At 43.2% G+C, this 20,521-nt stretch overlaps 1 protein-coding gene across 1 annotated transcript in view; it reads right to left on the reverse strand.

The window, feature by feature from the left end:
- LOC311109626 (transmembrane protein 131-like) overlaps positions 1-20,521 on the reverse strand; it is a 38,083-nt gene that overhangs the window by 5,326 nt on the left and 12,236 nt on the right. Inside the window, exons 7-32 of the mRNA XM_084152565.1 lie at positions 18,512-18,715; positions 18,142-18,292; positions 17,869-17,925; positions 17,553-17,723; positions 17,325-17,433; positions 17,010-17,163; positions 16,560-16,730; positions 15,949-16,059; positions 15,612-15,746; positions 9,259-9,363; positions 8,894-8,980; positions 8,528-8,756; positions 8,190-8,443; positions 7,734-7,843; positions 7,492-7,558; positions 7,219-7,373; positions 6,509-6,651; positions 6,014-6,200; positions 5,708-5,893; positions 5,272-5,430; positions 4,712-5,124; positions 4,211-4,490; positions 3,839-3,981; positions 3,469-3,633; positions 2,988-3,273; positions 2,627-2,751 (exon numbers count right to left, since the gene is read on the reverse strand). Coding sequence (XP_084008691.1) covers positions 2,627-2,751; positions 2,988-3,273; positions 3,469-3,633; positions 3,839-3,981; positions 4,211-4,490; positions 4,712-5,124; positions 5,272-5,430; positions 5,708-5,893; positions 6,014-6,200; positions 6,509-6,651; positions 7,219-7,373; positions 7,492-7,558; positions 7,734-7,843; positions 8,190-8,443; positions 8,528-8,756; positions 8,894-8,980; positions 9,259-9,363; positions 15,612-15,746; positions 15,949-16,059; positions 16,560-16,730; positions 17,010-17,163; positions 17,325-17,433; positions 17,553-17,723; positions 17,869-17,925; positions 18,142-18,292; positions 18,512-18,715 — 4,357 coding nt within the window. The remainder of the gene's footprint in view (positions 1-2,626; positions 2,752-2,987; positions 3,274-3,468; positions 3,634-3,838; positions 3,982-4,210; positions 4,491-4,711; positions 5,125-5,271; positions 5,431-5,707; positions 5,894-6,013; positions 6,201-6,508; positions 6,652-7,218; positions 7,374-7,491; positions 7,559-7,733; positions 7,844-8,189; positions 8,444-8,527; positions 8,757-8,893; positions 8,981-9,258; positions 9,364-15,611; positions 15,747-15,948; positions 16,060-16,559; positions 16,731-17,009; positions 17,164-17,324; positions 17,434-17,552; positions 17,724-17,868; positions 17,926-18,141; positions 18,293-18,511; positions 18,716-20,521) is intronic.

The following is a 20,521-nucleotide window of genomic DNA, read 5'->3' on the forward strand; positions in this document are numbered from 1 at the left end:
CGCCACATTTTCCTAACGGAAAATGACAGAAGTTAGACGTAGTTTTGCGAGCCAATGCTAACTAGTGTTATCACAATGACTGGAAGTATATGGGTATCTACTAAAAGGCTTGCAGAGACATAAAAATGGTGTCCACGAGTTCATCTGACTCTGGGGAACTAGATAAAAGGGCCTCATTGCTAAAATCCCAAAGTAACCCTTTAAGGAAGTTGAGGTTCTGCTCGTCTCATGATAAGCTGTAGACCATACTATTTACTAAGAGAGTTTATCTATATTTTCGCAGCTGTCTATTTACCACCACAAACCGATGCTGGCACTAAGACCGCACTCAACAAGCTGTATAAGGCCGTAAGCAAACAAGAAAATGCTCATCCAGAAGCGCCGCTCCTAGTGGCTGGTACTTTTAATGCAGGGAAACTTAAATCAGTCTTACCTAATTTCTACCAGCATGTCACCTGTGCAACTAGAAGCGGAAAAAAACTCTAGATCACCTTTACTCCACATACAGAAACACATACAAAGCTCTCCCCTGCCTCCATTTGGCAAATCTGACCATAAGTCTATCCTCTTGATTCCTGTTTACAAGCAAAAACTCAAACAAGAAGTGCCAGTGACGCGCTTAACACGGAAGAGGTCAGATGAAGTGGATACTAAGCTACAGCACTGTTTTGCTAGCACAGACTGGAATATGTTCCTGGATTCATCCGATGGCATTGAGGACTTTAACACATCAGTCAACAGCTTCATTAAAAATTGCATCGACGACGTCATCCCCACAGTGACCGTACGTACAATATCCCAGCCAGAAGCCATGGATTACAGGCAACATCCGCACTGAGTTAAAGGCTAGAGCTGCCGCTTTCAAGGAGCTGGACACTAATCCGGACGCTTATAAGAAATCCTACTACACTCTCTGACTAACCATCAAATCATTGAATCCTACTACAACCGGCTCTGACGCTCGTCAGATGTGGCAGGGCTTGCAAACTATCACGGATTACAAAGGGGAACCCAGCCGCAAGCTGCCCAATGACGCGAGCCTACCAGACGAGCTAAATGCCTTCTATGCTCGCGTCGAGGGAAGCAACACTAAACCATGCATGAGAGCAGCAGCTGTTCCGGACGACTGTGTGATCATGCTCTCCGTAGCTAATGTGAGTAAGACTTTTAAACATGTCTAAATTCATGGATTCAGACAGATTACCATGACGCGTACTCAGAGCATGCACTGACCAGCTGGCAAATGTCTTCACTGACATTTTCAACCTCTCCCTGACCCAGTCTGTAATACCTACATGTTTCAAGCAGACCACCATAGTCCATGTGCCCAAGAGCGCCAAGGTAACCTGCCTAAATGAATATCGCCCTGTAGCACTCATATCTGTAGCCATGAAATTATTTGAAAGGCTCACATTAACACAATCATCCCAGATACCCTGGAGCTACTCCAATTCAATACCACCCGAACAGATCCACAGATGACGCAATCTCTTTTGCATCAACACTGCCCTTTCCCACCTGGACAAAAGTAACACCTATGTGAGAATGCTGTTAATCGACTACAGCTCAGTGTTAATGCCTTCCAAGCTCATTACTAAGCTAAGGACCCTGGGACTGAACACCTCCCTCTCTTACTGGATCCTGGACTTACTGACGGGTCGCCCCCAGGTGGTGAGGGTAGGCAACACATCCGCCACGCTGATCCTCAACACGGGGGATCGATCATGGTCCACACACACCAACGTGACGAGGGCACGATAGTGCCTCTTCCCCCTCAGGAGGCTGAAAAGCTTTGGCATGGGCCCTCAGATCCTCAAAAAGTTATACAGCTGCACCATTGAGAGCATATTGACTGGCTGCCTCACCGCTTGGTATGGCAACTGCTTGGCATCCGACCACAAGGCGCTACAGAGGGTTGTGCGTAAGGCCCAGTACATCACTGGGACCGAGCTCCCTGCCATCCAGGACCTCTATACCATGCGGTATCAGAGAAAAATTGTCAAAGACTCCATCCACTGAGGTCTTAGACTGTTCTTCCTACTACCACACGGCAAGCGGTACCGATGCACCAAGTCTGGAACCAACAGGACCTTTCTACCCCCAAGCAATAAGACTGCTAAATAGTTAGTTAGTCAAATAGCTACCCGGACTATCTGCATTTACCCTTTTTGCACTAACGTTTTGACTCATCACATACACTGCTGCTATCATTTGTTATCTGTCACTTTATTCCTAGTTATATGTACATACCTACCTCAATTACCTTGTACCCCTGCACATGGACTAGGTACTGGTACCCCGTGTATTAGCCACGTTATTGTTACTCAATTTATTATTACTTTATTATAACGTGTTTTATGTTTCTATTATTTCTCTATTTTATTTCTCTCTGCATTATGGAGAAGGTCCCGTAAGTTAGCATTTCACTGTTAGTCCACACCTGCTGTTTACAAAGCATGTGACAAATGTAATTTAATTTGATTTGATTTTGACAGGCTATATGGCCATATTGCTTAGACGCATCCAATAATCTCAAGTCTACACAGATGCTGAGGGTGTAGGGGATAGGGTGTAGGGTGAAGGGGCATGAAGGTAGAAGTGGTCAGAGACAGGATATCTGACCAACCTGGGCTCTTGTCGAATCCAGCCGCCACAGCAGCGAAGGTAGGGTTCCCGTTCTGACCAGGTACAGAGACCGACTTGGTCAGCTTGTTCTTACTGCCTGGGGCAGCAGACATCAGACCCACCTCGCTGGAAAACACACAGAAACAATGAAGACTTTGGTATTTAGAAATGATTATTTTGCTCAATATATATTCTGGGGTTATTCTTTTTGCATTCTTCTTTTCATTACCCATTAGGTTGTGTATGTTTCATGTCACTCTGGCACAGGTAACTACACAGTTAGTTGTATGACTTCTAGATCAGTTTAAGATGTTAGAGCTATGTAAGACTGTTGTTGTTGTTGCTGTTGTAGGTCTGTTTACCTGGTAGCAGTGTTGACCATGCCGCTATAGGAGTCACACAGAGAGAAGCCAGACGAGGGAGGGGGAGGGGTTCCAATGGGTCTCTTCAGGAAGGGATCAGACGAGGGAGGGGGAGGGGTTCCGATGGGTCTCTTTAGGAAGGGATCAGACGAGGGAGGGGGAGGGGTTCCGACGGATCTCTTCATGAAGGGATCAGACGAGGGAGGGGGAGGGGTTCCGATGGGTCTCTTCAGGAAGGGATCAGCGTTCATGGTCTGCAGGGAGATCTGTTGGAGACTGTCCACAGCTGAGAAGAAATGGGTAGATGCATGTCATATGGCTGCCTTTATCACAACACTTATTTGAAAGATTGGATTGATACATGCTTGATTCAGGGAGTTAAAAGAGTTATTGTAAAACCAGTATTAATATGCAAGAAGGTGTCAAGAAACAGGTCTGGAGCAGGTATGAGGGGGTGTTGGTAGTGCAGTGGGTAACTCACCATTGTGTGCTATGTGGAGGGGTACACAGTCCCACTCTGGGGGAGGAGAGATGTCCTTCTCCCCCTCTGAGCCGCTGCTGTTCCCCAGCTCCTGCACCACCGGGCCGTTGGACAGGAACTTAGCCAGGAGAGTGGGGCGGAAGTCTTCCAGCTTCCCACGAGGCACTGGGGTATGAGAAGGGGAATGAAAGGGCATAGAGGGTCACTTACTATACTTAAACATAACCTGACATAAACCCACACAGTGCTGAAGAGGTATGTCCCAAGTCAACAGAAAAAAGGCAGGTAGAATCCAAACAAGAGAAAACTTTTGCCATGTCAACGTGAGAAAACAAAGGTCAAAGTTCAGTTAGCTGGAAAGGTAACTGACCTCTTGGTTTAGGAGGTATGGGTCTTGGCGTGATTGTTGTCGTTGAGCTGCTGGCCAGGGCCTGCTGCACCGCCACCATGTTCTTGGAATTGAAGCTCTTGCGCTTGTTTTCCAGTGGGGTGACGTATGGAAGCTCCAGGGAGCTGTGGAAAAACAACATGGAATAAAGTGGTCAATGTCTGGAACCTCAATCACGTCTGAATAATACAAAATAAAAGGAATGCTTTATTTGTGAGTGCTGGCCCTCTTTTTCACGCATGTCAGATTACTCCTGGGCTACAAAACGTATTAAGAGCGGAGCATGTCAGAATTTGAATTGAGAGAAACGTGTACAAGCCGGAATAACCAAAGAGGAACCAAACCAAAACCCACCTAGACTTTGCATCCGTTTGGCTCTTCTCCTTTGTAATGGCTGCTGGCTTCTTGTTCTTGGATTTGCAGTAAGCTTCGGGAGTTTCATCTTTCTTCCTCCTTTTGTTGTCCTCTACTATGTCTGGGTTGGAGTTCTCTGTGGTGGTGGAGGAGCTGTCATCGTTGTCCTCCCTCAGTTCCTCTCCTCCCTGAGCCCTTCCCTTGTTCCTCCTCTCCCTCTCTTCCTTCTTCTTCTGGGCTTTGGCTTTGGCCTGCTGCACTTTCCCTTTGGCTGCACTGGCTGGAAGGAGGGAAGTAGATGAGACGGATTCAGATTCATATCACGGTGTATACTGTGTGAACTGAATAAAATCCCCATCAATAACAGGAGTGTTCGTCCGGCGTACCCCTGAATCACAGTAAATTGTTAAATTAGCAGGTAATCGCATTTTAAGGGCCATCCTAATTCTCAACACAAAAGCATATGTTTCTCAGGGTTAATACTAATATCCAGGTAGGTACCTTTGCCCTGAACTGCATCCTGATTTCCCCCCTCCTCAGCAGACTCTGGTCGGTCCAGGTCTTTATCCATAGTCTCCACCAAGCTTACATAGTCAGAGTCCTCCGAGCTGTGCCGGCGTGGCCCATCTAGGGGACCTCTTCCTGGGGCTGAAGGACCAGCCTGTGAGGGGTGCTGCTGGTTCTCTGGAGGAGCCGGCTGGGGCTGCTTGGGGCTCCGGGCCTTGCGGCTGGTCTGTTGGCCAGAGGAGGAGGTGCCGTCGGAGACTTTGGAGCCTGGCTGGGAGGGGGGGATAGGGGGTTGTGTGGGGCCTCGGTTGTGGCCTCCTCTGGTGTTCCTGCTAGCAGCCCTGGAGGCAGAGGCTGGCATCCCTCGCAGGGAGTTGTTGTTGGCTTCTCCACCATAGCCATTCATACTGGGAGACAAAATACTGACAAGTTAATAGTTATATAATATTTACATACTAAACATCTCTGATCTACTCATCAAACCATTTCAGATGCTAACGTCAACATATCAGACAAAGTTTACACAAAACCGTACATTCAGAAAACAAACTCACTGTGCATCGCTTTGAAGTCGTACTATTTCCCTGAGGTCAAAGGGCCTCCCTGTCTCCATGGAGGTGCTGGATGTTTCGAAACACATGCGTCTCTTGAACGGCTCCCAGATCCCCAGGGCCTCCAGATAAGCTGCTACAATCACCAGCAGAAACATAGAGCTGGGGACAACAGATAAAGGCAACGTTAGTTATCTTTACAGCCTTAGATACTTGGGAAATATCAGTCCCAGAAATGTAGCTAAATAAATGTTAAAAATACATGTAGAAAGGCTGGTATGATTTGTGCCAAGATAATTCATGATATACGGGGTGCAACCTATGAGCCTAGTTCTGGATACGGAGTTCGGGGCCGCTGAACTAATCTAGGGGAAACACGGTCTAGGTGGGGTTCCGCCCATAGAATTAGAATGTGTATTTGTGAGGCTCCTCCTCTCACCTCATGATGACAGAGATGATGATGTAGAGCTCCAGCTCCCAGTTGGGTCTGGGGAGGACAGCAGCACAGGAAGCCAGCATGTGGTAGGGCAGAGAGGCGTTGAGGGAGAACACAAAGTAAGAGCCTCCGGTGGTGATGAACTTTAACTCCCGGATCACCCTGGACGCTGTGAAGTCTGGCGTGAACCTGAGTGAGATGCAGAGATGCATCAACGTTGGTCATTTCAGTCGGTCATTGGAGGTAGTAATGATTAAACAAAGAGAGCACAAAACAATTCTGATGATATTTATCTATAGGTTTACTTACAATATGACGATTTCTTTTGAAGCATTGGGTTTTAGTGGAAACTCTTGACAATTAAGGACTTTAAAGCCAAATCCCTCACAGAGACGTCCGTTTATTTCAGTGGATTGAATGTTCATTTCCAGCTGTCCAGTGTTCTCTAACTTAAAGGATTTTCTCAGAGTGAAGTTCGGCTCCTTCAACTTAATTTCTGAAACAAGGTTCACACGGTTAAGTCACATACCTTAGACAACTTCCTCTTTCATTTCCATTTTTAACTGCAGAGGGTTGTGTGTCCAGGGCCCAATCCTAACTAGAGATCAAATGTATAATTTACACTCAAGCTTAATTAAAAAACTATCAAAAGGGCTCTTCAAGACTATTCTCGGAGTTCAAACCGCCTATAAGTAGTGGTTTCCTGTCTGTGCATGCAGGGCATCTATAACAGACTGGATTGTAGACCACTCACTGTCTGTGCATGCAGGGCATCTATAACAAACTGGATTGTAGACCACTCACTGTCTGTGCAGTCCTTCAGTAGAGACTCAGTCATCTTGAACCTGAGGAACCCCCCTGGACCCGGGGCCTTGCCCCCTACCTTCAGCCTCTCATAGCTGCCCTGACCCTGCACCACCAGGATCTCTACCACCGTCAGGTTGTTCCTGTAGACACACACAGTAAACAAAAGGTTAAATACAAATCATTAGCACAATAAACAGCAGTTTATATTTTATTTCACACAAACTGCTACGATTCAAAATGCAATTCATTGCATACAAACACCAATATCGCCAAGTCGTCAAATGAACTTGAGTGAGGAGACCTCCACATCTCTCAGACAAAGCCTGTAAAAGAGATAATGTTCTGACTGCTGACTTCTCTCTGTAATCCTGTAGCTACTAGTGCACCTGGGAGACTATATCCCTCCTCTGCCCGTCCTCCTCAGTCCAATAGAGATATTCATAGCTGAACGTCTCTCAAATCACCACCCTGCCTCTAACAGCTGCTGATTTTAAGAGGCAACATCAGAGCTTGCCGGAACTTCACCCCCTCCCTCCCTCAAAATGACACACTATCCCCTATATAGTGCACTACTTTTGACCACAACCCCATAGGCCCTGGTCAAAAGTAGTGCACTATATAGGGACCAGGGTGCCATTTGGGACGCAGCCAGAGACTTATGTAAGTGGACATTTGGTGAAGTCCTACAGGCTTTAGGGTTAACATGCCTGAGAATAAGCAGAGAGGTGACGGTGTGGTTGCTGACAGGGGAGAATTTCAAACGTAGCGACCTCACTTCCTCTGGCTGCAGAATTAGGTTGTAAACGTAGGGTTGTGCCGTCGAGCCCTCGGCGAAGCCTGCGCTGCCTCTAACCACGGGCGTCTGCAAAGGGGAAGGAGAAAGAGTCAAGTCTCAAACGGTCATTGCAAAATGATTGTGTCTGATCAACTCGCACCACACAGGAATAAAAGATAGGAAAGTGAAGTCAAAGTAAACTCACGTGGTTTCTGTGTACCTGGAACTCCATTGTGTCGGGGGTGAAGTGTGGGAGCCTCTCCAGGGGAAACCTGGCGTGAAGAGATAATGGAGTTAAGACCATAGAATTACTTCTAGAATGATTTTCCATTCATTCTAACTCTACGGTCGAGAAACCCCATCAGTGTGACATGAAACATCTTGCCAAAGGGGTGACAGACACAATGATTATTAGCAAACTACAGGTGCATACTGAAGGCTACTCACATTTGTGCTAGTTTGTCGGTGACGGCCGGGAGGTTGGGATAGAGGGCTAACGGCAGGACTTGGACATATACAGGGACGTCAGCTGGGTTCTCCAAGACTACCTCTACCTCCTGACAACAGAAGACAGCTGGTTAGAACAGAAGGCTCAATACAGTAGCATGTATAGGACCCCGAGTTGTTCTTGACGGTGTGACTTGACCAGGAAAACTCTTGGCTCTAGTTATAGCACTTAGTTTAGAGTTGTTCTGGTCACATGGTCTGGGAACCTCCCCTTGGCCTGACAATCTAGAATTCTAAGCTAGACATAGGAAAGATCTCAATTGCATACTCCTCACATCCTTCTCAAAACCCATTGGAGGAGGGTTTCTGGTTCTCATCCAATGGGTTTTGAGAAGGAGATGAGGAGTACGCAATTGAGATCTTCCCATAGAATAGATGTTAATGAATCTGCCTCACCGAGGAGCTGGTGAGGCTGGTGAGAGGGAACAGGACCTGCCGGGAGGAGTTAATGATAGAAGGCCACTTCAGCTGAGCAGACACTCTGGTCTCAATATTCTTCTGGAGGTCAGCGTTGGCCTCAAACACCGCCTCCGCCATGTGTCCTGAACTCTCCTTCAGCTCTTTCCATCTCCGACGGAGCATTTGATACAAATCTACGTCCGCGTCCCACATATCCTCCTGCATTGAGAGCCCAGGCGGTCTGCTCTCAGCTGAAAGAAGATCAAGATGTTTCAGCAAAGCAGAAGTTCGGTAAGTGTAGCCGCAAACTAACCCCAATAACCAGAAACACTCACATTTCAGAACAAACGGTACTCCCACATAACAGTGGTCGCCACACTGCAAGCTGGCGTCAAAATAAATCTTGGCGACCTTTGACTTGCGTTTGGGTTCCAGCTCGTCCCGGTTGTTCTTCAGTCTCCTGTAGTAGAAACGTGAGTCCTCAGTCAGAGAGTGGATCTGCTGCAGTGTCACCTTCTGAGAGAACGAGCTCACCATGCTTAGACTCTGCTGCACCACTTTACCCTGGGAGGGACAGAACACACGGAGAACAGGGGTTACTTGTGCACATGTTGAATATTAGAGAGGCAAAATACAAAATGTTTGAAACACTCAAAACAATATAGCAATATCTATGAACAGTAAAGTATTGTTCGTCTAACCGGAAAAGACGGCGGGAGGACAATGTGTTTGGGATAGCTGGTCAACGTGCCCACTGCAACGACTGCTTTCACTGGTATCGTTAATATCTGTTTACAGAAGAGAATGAAAATCAATGACAATTCTTGAACATCACAACAATGAACAAATGAATGCATTTTATGTATTGATTTTATTTTTGTGTGTGTCCTTTATTTAACCAGAGAAGTCACATTGAGATGTAAATCCATTTCAAGTGAGCCCTGGCCAAATTGAACTTCACAAAAGTAAAATACGTATATAGTTGCCTTAGCCACGAGCAACTCAAATAGCATGACTTAGTGACAGTAGCACTTCAACGGGCCAGTGGGCCAGCTGACAGGTATACCTGGTAGTCTGTTGTGATGTGGATAGCTCCGTCGTAGGCCCCCTCCAGGTCTTTCGCCACCAGGGTGACCCGGAAGGCAGCGTAGTAGCCCGAGGCTAGGATCACCTGCAGGTGGAACAACAACAGCTGTCAGTCAGCCTCCTGATTTCCATCTACTTTACCTGCTGCTCACAGACACAAGGCCACTTTATTGGTGTTACCTAGCAGATGAATAAAGCATTCTGCTGTTATCTATACACACACCTCCTTTCTACTCCATCTGTACAGGATCATGAGTGTACTCACTACTAAGGACTCAAGACAAAGACAATTTACTAGCTCTGGCTTTGCTGATAGCTATGGATATGTAGGGGTGGCAGGTGGCCTAGTGGTGGTTAAGAGGTTGGGCAAGTAACCGAAAGGTTGCTGGTTCGATTTCCCCGACTAGGTGAAAAATCTGTCGATGTGCCCCTGAGCAAGGCACTTAACCCCAATTGTTCCTGTAAGTCGCTCTGGATAAGAGCGTCTGCTAAAATAATTTGTTATATATATATATATATACACAGGTAAAAGTCAGTAAATTAGAATATTTTGAAAAACTTGATTTATTTCAGTAATTGCATTCAAAAGGTGTAACTTGTACATTATATTTATTCATTGCACACAGACTGATGCATTCAAATGTTTATTTCATTTAATTTTGATGATTTGAAGTGGCAACAAATGAAAATCCAAAATTCCGTGTGTCACAAAATTAGAATATTACTTAAGGCTAATACAAAAAAGGGATTTTTTAGAAATGTTGGCCAACTGAAAAGTATGAAAATGAAAAATATGAGCATGTACAATACTCAATACTTGGTTGGAGCTCCTTTTGCCTCAATTACTGCATTAATGCGGCGTGGCATGGAGTCGATGAGTTTCTGGCACTTCTCAGGTGTTATGAGAGCCCAGGTTGCTCTGATAGTGGCCTTCAACTCTTCTGCGTTGTTGGGTCTGGCATTCTGCATCTTCCTTTTCACAATACCCCACAGATTTTCTATGGGGCTAAGGTCAGGGGAGTTGGCTGGCCAATTTAGAACAGAAATACCATGGTCCGTAAACCAGGCACGGGTAGATTTTGCGCTGTGTGCAGGCGCCAAGTCCTGTTGGAACCTGAAATCTCCATCTCCATAGAGCAGGTCAGCAGCAGGAAGCATGAAGTGCTCTAAAACTTGCTGGTAGACGGCTGCGTTGACCCTTGATCTCAGGAAACAGAGTGGACCGACACCAGCAGATGACATGGCACCCCAAACCATCACTGATGGTGGAAACTTTACACTAGACTTCAGGCAACGTGGATCCTGTGCCTCTCCTGTCTTCCTCCAGACTCTGGGACCTCGATTTCCAAAGGAAATGCAAAATTTGCTTTCGTCAGAAAACATGACTTTAGACCACTCAGCAGCAGTCCAGCTCTTTTTTTCCTTAGCCCAGGTGAGACGCTTTTCGCGCTGTTTCTTGGTCAACAGTGGCTTGACACGAGGTATGCGGCAGTTGAAACCCATGTCTTTCAAGCGTCTCTTGGTGGTGGATCTTGAAGCCCTGACTCCAGCAGCTGTCCACTCCTTGTGAATCTCCCCCACATTTTTGAATGGGTTTTTTTTCACAATCTTGACTAGGGCGCGGTGATCCCTATCGCTTGTACACTTTTTCTGACCACAGTTTTTCCTTCCCTTTGCCTCTCTATTAATGTGTTTGGACACAGAGCTCTGAGAACAGCCAGCCTCTTCTGCAATAACCTTTTGTGTCTTTCCCTCCTTGTGCAATGTGTCGATGGTCGCCTTTTGGACAGCTGTCAAATCTGAAGTCTTCCCCATGTTTGTGTAGGCTTCAGAACTGGACTGAGAGACCATTTAAAGCCCTTTGCAGGTGTTTTGAGTTAATCAGCTGATTATTTTGTGGCACCAGGTGTCTTCAAAATGTAACCCTTACACAATATTCTAATTTTGTGACACACGGAATTTTGGATTTTCATTTGTTGCCACTTCAAATCATCAAAATTAAATGAAATAAACATTTGAATGCATCAGTCTGTGTGCAATGAATAAATATAATGTACAAGTTACACCTTTTGAATGCAATTACTGAAATAAATCAAGTTTTTCAAAATATTCTAATTTACTGACTTTTACCTGTATATATATATATATATATATATATATATATATATACACACACACACACAGTGGGGAAAAAAAGTATTTAGTCAGCCACCAATTGTGCAAGTTCTCCCACTTAAAAAGATGAGAGGCCTGTAATTTTCATCATAGGTACACGTCAACTATGACAGACAAATTGAGAAAAAAATTCCAGAAAATCACATTGTAGGATTTTTAATGAATTTATTTGCAAATTATGGTGGAAAATAAGTATTTGGTCACCTACAAACAAGCAAGATTTCTGGCTCTCACAGACCTGTAACTTCTTCTTTAAGAGGCTCCTCTGTCCTCCACTCGTTACCTGTATTAATGGCACCTGTTTGAACTTGTTATCAGTATAAAAGACACCTGTCCACAACCTCAAACAGTCACACTCCAAACTCCACTATGGCCAAGACCAAAGAGCTGTCAAAGGACACCAGAAACAAAATTGTAGACCTGCACCAGGCTGGGAAGACTGAATCTGCAATAGGTAAGCAGCTTGGTTTGAAGAAATCAACTGTGGGAGCAATTATTAGGAAATGGAAGACATACAAGACCACTGATAATCTCCCTCGATCTGGGGCTCCACGCAAGATCTCACCCCGTAGGGTCAAAACGATCACAAGAACAGTGAGCAAAAATCCCAGAACCACACGGGGGGACCTAGTGAATGACCTGCAGAGAGCTGGGACCAAAGTAACAAAGCCTACCATCAGTAACACACTACGCCGCCAGGGACTCAAATCCTGCAGTGCCAGACGTGTCCCCCTGCTTAAGCCAGTACATGTCCAGGCCCGTCTGAAGTTTGCTAGAGTGCATTTGGATGATCCAGAGAATGTCATATGGTCAGATGAAACCAAAATAGAACTTCTTAGTAAAAACTCAACTCGTCGTGTTTGGAGGACAAAGAATGCTGAGTTGCATCCAAAGAACACCATACCTACTGTGAAGCATGGGGGTGGAAACATCATGCTTTGGGGCTGTTTTTCTGCAAAGGGACCAGGACGACTGATCCGTGTAAAGGAAAGAATGAATGGGGCCATGTATCGTGAGATTGAGTGAAAACCTCCTTCCATCAGCAAGGGCATTGAAGATGAAACGTGGCTGGGTCTTTCAGCATGACAATGATCCCAAACACACCGCCCGGGCAACGAAGGAGTGGCTTCGTAAGAAGCATTTCAAGGTCCTGGAGTGGCCTAGCCAGTCTCCAGATCTCAACCCCATAGAAAATCTTTGGAGGGAGTTGAAAGTCCGTGTTGCCCAGCGACAGCCCCAAAACATCACTGCTCTAGAGGAGATCTGCATGGAGGAATGGGCCAAAATACCAGCAACAGTGTGTGAAAACCTTGTGAAGACTTACAGAAAACGTTTGACCTGTGTCATTGCCAACAAAGGGTATATAACAAAGTATTGAGAAACTTTTGTTATTGACCAAATACTTATTTTCCACCATAATTTGCAAATAAATTCATAAAAAATCCTACAATATGATTTTCTGTATTTTTTTTTTCTCATTTTGTCTGTCATAGTTGACGTGTACCTATGATGAAAATTACAGGCCTCTCTCATCTTTTTAAGTGGGAGTACTTGCACAATTGGTGGCTGACTAAATACTTTTTCCCCCCCCAATGTATATATACATACATACATACATATGCACACACAGTCGGAAGTTAACATACACCTTAGCCAAATACATTTAAACTCAGTTTTTCACAATTCCTGACATTTAATCCTAGTAAAAAATCCCTGTATTAGGTCAGTCAGGATCACTACTTTATTTTTAAAATGTGAAATGTCAGAATAATAGTGAATTATTTATTTCAGCTTTTATTTCTTTGATCACATTCCCAGTGGGTCAGCAGTTTACATACACTCAATTAGTATTGGGTAGCATTGCCTTTAAATTGTTTAACTTGGGTCAAACGTTTCAGGTAGCCTTCCACAAGCTTCCTGACTGATGTCTTGAGATGTTGCTTCAATATATCCACATAATATTCCTTCCTCATGATGCCATCTATTTTGTGAAGTGCACCAGACCCTCCTGCAGCAAAGCACCCCCACAGCATGATGCTGCCACCACCGTGCTTCACGGTTGGGATGGTGTTCTTCGGCTTGCAAGCAACCCCCTTTTTCCTCCAAACATAACGATGGTCATTATGGCCAAACAGTTCTATTTTTATTATATCAGACCAGAGGACATTTCTCCAAAAAGTTGTCCCCATGTGCAGTTGTCCCCATGTGCATTTGCAAACCGTAGCCTGGCTTTTTTATGGCGGTTTTGGAGCAGTGGCTTCTTCCTTGCTGAGCAGCCTTTCAAGTTATGTCTATATAGGACTCGTTTTACTGTGGATATAGATACTTTTGTACCCGTTTCCTCCAGCATCATCACAAGGTCCTTTGCTGTTGTTCTGGGATTGATTTGCACTTTTCGCACCAAAGTACGTTCATCTCTAGGAGACAGAACGTGTCTCCTTCCTTAGTGGTATGATGGCTGCGTGGTCCCATGATGTTTATACTTGCGTACTATTGTTTGTACAGATGAACGTGGTACCTTCAGGCGTTTGGAAATTGCTCCCAAGGATGAACCAGACTTGTGGAGGTCTACAATATTTTTTTCTGAGGTCTTGGCTGATTTCTTTTGATTTTCCCATGATGTCAAGCAAAGAGGCACTGAGTTTCAAGGTACACCTCCAATTGACTCAAATGATGTCAATTAGCCTATCAGAAGCTTCTAAAGCCATGACATCATTTTCTGGAATTTTCCAAGCTGTTTAAAGGAACAGTCAACTTAGTGCATGTAAACTTCTGACCCACTAGAATTGTGATACAGTGAAATAATCTGTCTGTAAACAATTTTTGGAAAAATGTCTTGTGTCATGCACAAAGTAGATGTCCTAACCGACTTGCCAAAACGATAGTTTGTTAACAAGAAACTTGTGGAGTGGTTGAAAAACTAGTTTTAATGACTCAACCTAAGTGTATGTAAACTTCCGACTTCAACTGTGTGTGTGTGTGTGTGTGTGTGTGTGTATATATATATATACATACATACATACATACACAGTGCTATGAAAAAGTATTTGCCCCCTTTCAAATTTTCTCTACTTTTGCATATTTGTGATACTGAATGTTATCAGATCGTCAACCAAAACCTAATATTAGATAAAGGGAACATAAGTGGACAAATAACACAACTACATATTTATTTCATAAACAAAGTTATGCAACACCCAATTCCCCTGTGTGAAAAAGTAAAACCAAACACTGCATTCCACAGTAAGAACATCATACCAAAGGTCAAGCATGGTGGTGATGGTGTGATGGTTTGGGGATGCTTTGCTGCCTCAGGACCTGGACGACTTGCCTTAATAGAAGGAACCATGAATTCTTCTCTGTATCAGAGAATTCTACAGGAGAATGTCAGGCTATCCGTCTGTGAGCTGAAGCTGAAGCGCAGCAAGACAATGATCCAAAACACACAATCAAGTCTACATGAAAATTACTAAAAAGTAATACATTTGAAGTTTTGGAATGGCCTAGTCAAAGACCAGACCTAATCCCAATTGAGATGTTGTGGCAGGACTTGAAACGAGCAGTTCATGCTTGAAAACCCACACGTCACTGAGTTAAAGCAGTTCTGCATGGAAGAGTGGGCCAAAATTCCCCCACAGCGACGTGAGAGACTGATCAACAACTACAGGAAGCATTTAGTTGGAGTCATTGCAGCTAAAGGTGGCACAACCAGTTATTGAGTGTAAGGGGGCAATTACTTTTTCACACTGGGGAATTGGGTGTTGCATAACTTTGTTTATCAAATAAATGAAATAAATATGTAATTGTTGTGTTATTTGTTCACTTATGTTCCCTTGATATAATATTAGGTTTTGGTTGAAGATCTGATAACATTCAGTATCACAAATATGCAAAAGTAGTACTTTTACATAGCACTGTATATATATATATATATATATATATAAATAAATGTGTGGTTGTCCTAGCTATGTTAAGATGAATGCACTAACTGAGTCGCTCTGGATAACAGCATCTGCTAAATGACTAAAATGTTGTTGTTTTTTAAAGAAGAAGGGAACATTTCATAATATTTTATAGCAGGCTTAAATGATCTCCATTGTCTTCAAGTACTGTTAGACTCAGCCAGCCCAGGGACAGTAGTAGGTGCGATGCTGTTACCGTTTTGTGAGGAGAAGCTGAGGCGTTGTGTAGCTCTCTGCTCTTGGTCAGCACTGTGGTTCTGTTGCCTCTCTCTATCTTCAACAGCTCCACACTCAGACTCTCTCCTGTCATCAGCCACGGCCGGATCACCAGCTGTACGAGTGAGAGAGTGATAAAATGACTCCTTGTCTCTTTTTTCGTCACACGAATCAAATCTGTTTTCAAATTGGTTGAGGTGAAGGAGAGATACTAGGCAGCTACCTCTAGTGAAGCATTGAAATAGTTACACATGCATTCAAAAAGAGAGCTGTACTGCTTTATTATGGGATGTCTACAGAGCAGAGGTTGAGCCTACCTCTATGGGGTTGCTGTTGACAACCACAAACAGGATGCTGCTGGTGTCTGTAGCGCTGAGAACACCAAAGTCCAGGAAGTTCTCTTGCAGACTGGGCGGCAGGACAAAGGGCTGTTGGGAGGAGAGGGGAAGAAGGGGAGGAAAAAAGGTGAGTATATTGTTATGATATGGAGGCAAGGTTAGCGTTAGGACATACACAAACACCCTATACAGGATACACTTCCACACTCCATTCCCCCAGGGGGCAGCAGGAACCTTGTTCAGCCTGGTTGATAAGCACATCAGGTGATCGTCAGTCAGCGTCCCATCTTACAAGCCGTGAGGCTGCTGGTTCATGGCCTTTCGTTTTTGATTTTGAATTTTTAGTTTAGGCTTGCCCGTTTGGAATTCATGTTTCTTCACCATCTGAACAAATAATAATCTGCTTGGACTGGCGACCAAGAGGTGAAGGTCTAGTTACGGGTTTCATAACAATATGCATTTGCAGGTGTTTCCCCCAATTTGCTTGAGCGTGTTCGTGTGTGTGTATGTGTGTTCGATTTCATGCGTGTGTGTGTACACTATTTCCCCAGTGTGTATGCGTTTTCCCCAGTGTGTGTGTGTTGCAGTACCTCCAGGAAGCCAGTGTAGGCGCGGACGGGGAGGTGGAACTTAGAGGCGTTGGTGACCAGCAGAATGTTGCTGTCAATGTGATTGGATGGCCGGACGGGCTGGAAGTGGAGGGAGAAGATGTAGCGAGACTCCTGAGGGGGGATCAACACTGGCTCACTGAAGTTCTGCACCTGAGGAGGAAAACACAGGGGACCGTTCATATATGCTGCAGCATTAGGACACACTCAGAGGACAACAGAGCGGTTCAACAGGTTTAAGACTTGACAAACCAAAGTCCCCTCAGGGATCAATAAAGTAGCCATTTCTTATCTTAAGACTTGAGAGCCGTGATTAGTAATTGATTGAAGTTTGTTGTGTTTGAGCTGCATTGGAACAAAAGCCTGCAAGCATTGAGTTGCCCGACAGCAACAGGCCTCTGGAACACAGTACAGTGCATAACAGTAACTTACTAAGAACATGGTCTTGGCTTCGTCTGGAAGGGACACGTCATGGATGCGGATGGCAAAGTGGAAAGTGTTGGTGAGGTGGATGGGCTTGACCACTGGCTCTAGCACACTGTCCCTGATGTGGAACAACGTGACCGTATGGTCAAACCCCAAATACCTGACACACAGAGATGGAGAGGAGAGTTAGGGAAGACGTTTCAATTGTTCTGAAATTTTGTAATGGTGATTTGTTTAGGTAAAAAAAAAAAAAAACTATTAACTTATTTTCAGTGATTAAATAAACTACTTGTCATTGGTCACAGAAACAGAAACACATACCCTTCTAGAACTTCAGCTAGGTATGGGATTTCAAGTTTGGAGTAGCTTTTCTCTTTCGCTTTTACTGTTATTTTACCGGAGGACTGGGAAGCTTTTTGAACTTTCGATGCTGGAAATAAAAATATAAAAAAATTGTGTCAAAACACGTTGGAACAAAAAGGCAGAGGTGCAATATGCAGGAGAAATTCCAGAAGGTATGGGGAGTAGTGAGCAATATAGCTCACTTACCATCAAAACTAATACTGGCGACTTTGGTGTATCTATGTTCTCCAGCTTTTAACGTGACAGCCTTGAAGTCTATCATGACGGCATCGTTTGACGGCGTCGCTCGAACACTCATTATCTGCACATCTTTCGCTCCGGAATTGAGAAGGTGCAAATTCAACTGCTTTGGTCGATCTGTGAAACGTTTCAACAGAATATACAACAAACAAAAAATCAATCACCGAAGTACCATTTTCAAATGACCAAATCACAAAAATATTTAACGAAAGCCTGACCCATTCGAGAATGAGGGTATAAACGTGAAGTGAACACAGCATACCTTGTGAGCGTAGCGTACCAAAGTCCAGCATTTCTATTGAGGAGTAGATTCCCGGTGCTGAGGACAAAGATACACAGGATCAGGAGACGGCTCAATCAGCCAGTCACAGCTAAAAGTGTACAAGTGTGAGGTGTTTACTATTGGAAATGTACGGTGAGGCGTTGCTATAGGAAACAACGTTGTTATTGGAAACGTATGGTGTGAGGCGTTGCTATTGGAAACAACGTTGTTATTGGAAACATATGGTGTGAGGCGTTGCTATTGGAAACGTACCTGAGGTGACCTCCACTTCTACAGGCAAAATGATGAACTCATCCTGGTTGGAGGCGTTTGTTTTGATTCTGATGAAGGCTGTGTGGTTGTCTGCGTCTCTAGAGGAGAAACTGGCTCTCATCACCCCCTTTGTCTCAAACGGGGGAATCTCCTGAGAACCACACAGGAAGGAAGAACAGAAAATACAAGTTTAGTCCTTTCTTTTATTCAGGGGTCAAGTAGTTGCCTCATTTAAAATTCAGCTCCGGTCAGGAATGTCTCAATTCCAATCCCAATTGTGTAGAAGTTATGTTATGCATGAAAGTAAAAAAGATAATAATCTCCTGATGGATTATATAAAAATACCCTGACTGTCCTGATCTATACACACCCACAGATGGTGCGTTCCTCCCTGCTGCCCTGTGGGGAGCTCCAGGTGCAGGTCTCCTCCACTAGAGTACATCTCCACTACCTGCAGTGGCTCACTATGTGGGTTGTGGATGTTTATGAGTGGAGAGAAGCTGCTGTTGACTGGGACTCGGGCCCCTATGAACGGCCGCAGCCTGTAGGGGTTGGGGATACCCACACCAAACACCTGCAGGGGATAAGACAACCAACAGCACAACATTACACTCAGGATTTACAGCAGGGATCTACGTGATCTACAGCAGGGATCTACCTGATCTAGAGCACTCAGATCCAGAGGATCACACTGTGTGCTGGTTTTCAAGTGGCAGGCACGAGAAAAAAAACAGCAGAAAATGCAACCCATAAAGGACCCTTACATACAGTGTCCAGAACATATCTCCAGTATACAGACATTACAGAATTATTAGTATAGATATATTGACATATTATTACGTAAACATATGTATTCATACACACCTGATATGTAAACACTCCATGATTAATTATTAGTATAGATATGACATTATTACCTAAACATATGTATTCATACACACCTGATATGTAAACACTCCATGATTAATTATTAGTATAGATATGACATTATTACCTAAACATATGTATTCATACACACCTGATATGTAAACACTCCATGATTAATTATTAGTATAGATATGACATTATTACCTAAACATATGTATTCATACACACCTGATATGTAAACACTCCATGATTAATTATTAGTATAGATATGACACATTATTACCTAAACATATGTATTCATACACACCTGATATGTAAACACTCCATGATTAATTATTAGTATAGATATGACATTATTACCTAAACATATGTATTCATACACACCTGATATGTAAACACTCCATGATTAATTATTAGTATAGATATGACACATTATTACCTAAACATATGTATTCATACACACCTGATATGTAAACACTCCATGATTAATTATTAGTATAGATATGACATATTATTACCTAAACATATGTATTCATACACACCTGATATGTAAACACTCCATGATTAATTATTAGTATAGATATGACATATTATTACCTAAACATATGTATTCATACACACCTGATATGTAAACACTCCATGATTAATTATTAGTATAGATATGACACATTATTACCTAAACATATGTATTCATACACACCTGATATGTAAACACTCCATGATTAATTATTAGTATAGATATGACATATTATTACCTAAACATATGTATTCATACACACCTGATATGTAAACACTCCATGATTAATTATTAGTATAGATATGACATATTATTACCTAAACATATGTATTCATACACACCTGATATGTAAACACTCCATGATTAATTATTAGTATAGATATGACATATTATTACCTAAACATATGTATTCATACACACCTGATATGTAAACACTCCATGATTAATTATTAGTATAGATATGACATATTATTACCTAAACATATGCATTCAAACACACCTGATATGTAAACACTCCATGATTAATTATTAGTATAGATATGACATATTATTACCTAAACATATGTATTCATACACACCTGATATGTAAACACTCCATGATTAATTATTAGTATAGATATGACATATTATTACCTAAACATATGTATCCGTACACACCTGATATGTAAACACTCCATGATTAATTATTAGTATAGATATGACATATTATTACCTAAACATATGTATCCGTACACACCTGATATGTAAACACTCCATGATTAATTATTAGTATAGATATGACACATTATTACCTAAACATATGTATTCATACACACCTGATATGTAAACACTCCATGATTAATTATTAGTATAGATATGACACATTATTACCTAAACATATGTATTCATACACACCTGATATGTAAACACTCCATGATTAATTATTAGTATAGATATGACACATTATTACCTAAACATATGTATTCATACACACCTGATATGTAAACACTCCATGAT

The sequence above is a fragment of the Coregonus lavaretus genome (assembly GCF_964263955.1).
Source record: "Coregonus lavaretus genome assembly, chromosome: 35".
Lineage (NCBI taxonomy): Eukaryota > Metazoa > Chordata > Actinopteri > Salmoniformes > Salmonidae > Coregonus > Coregonus lavaretus.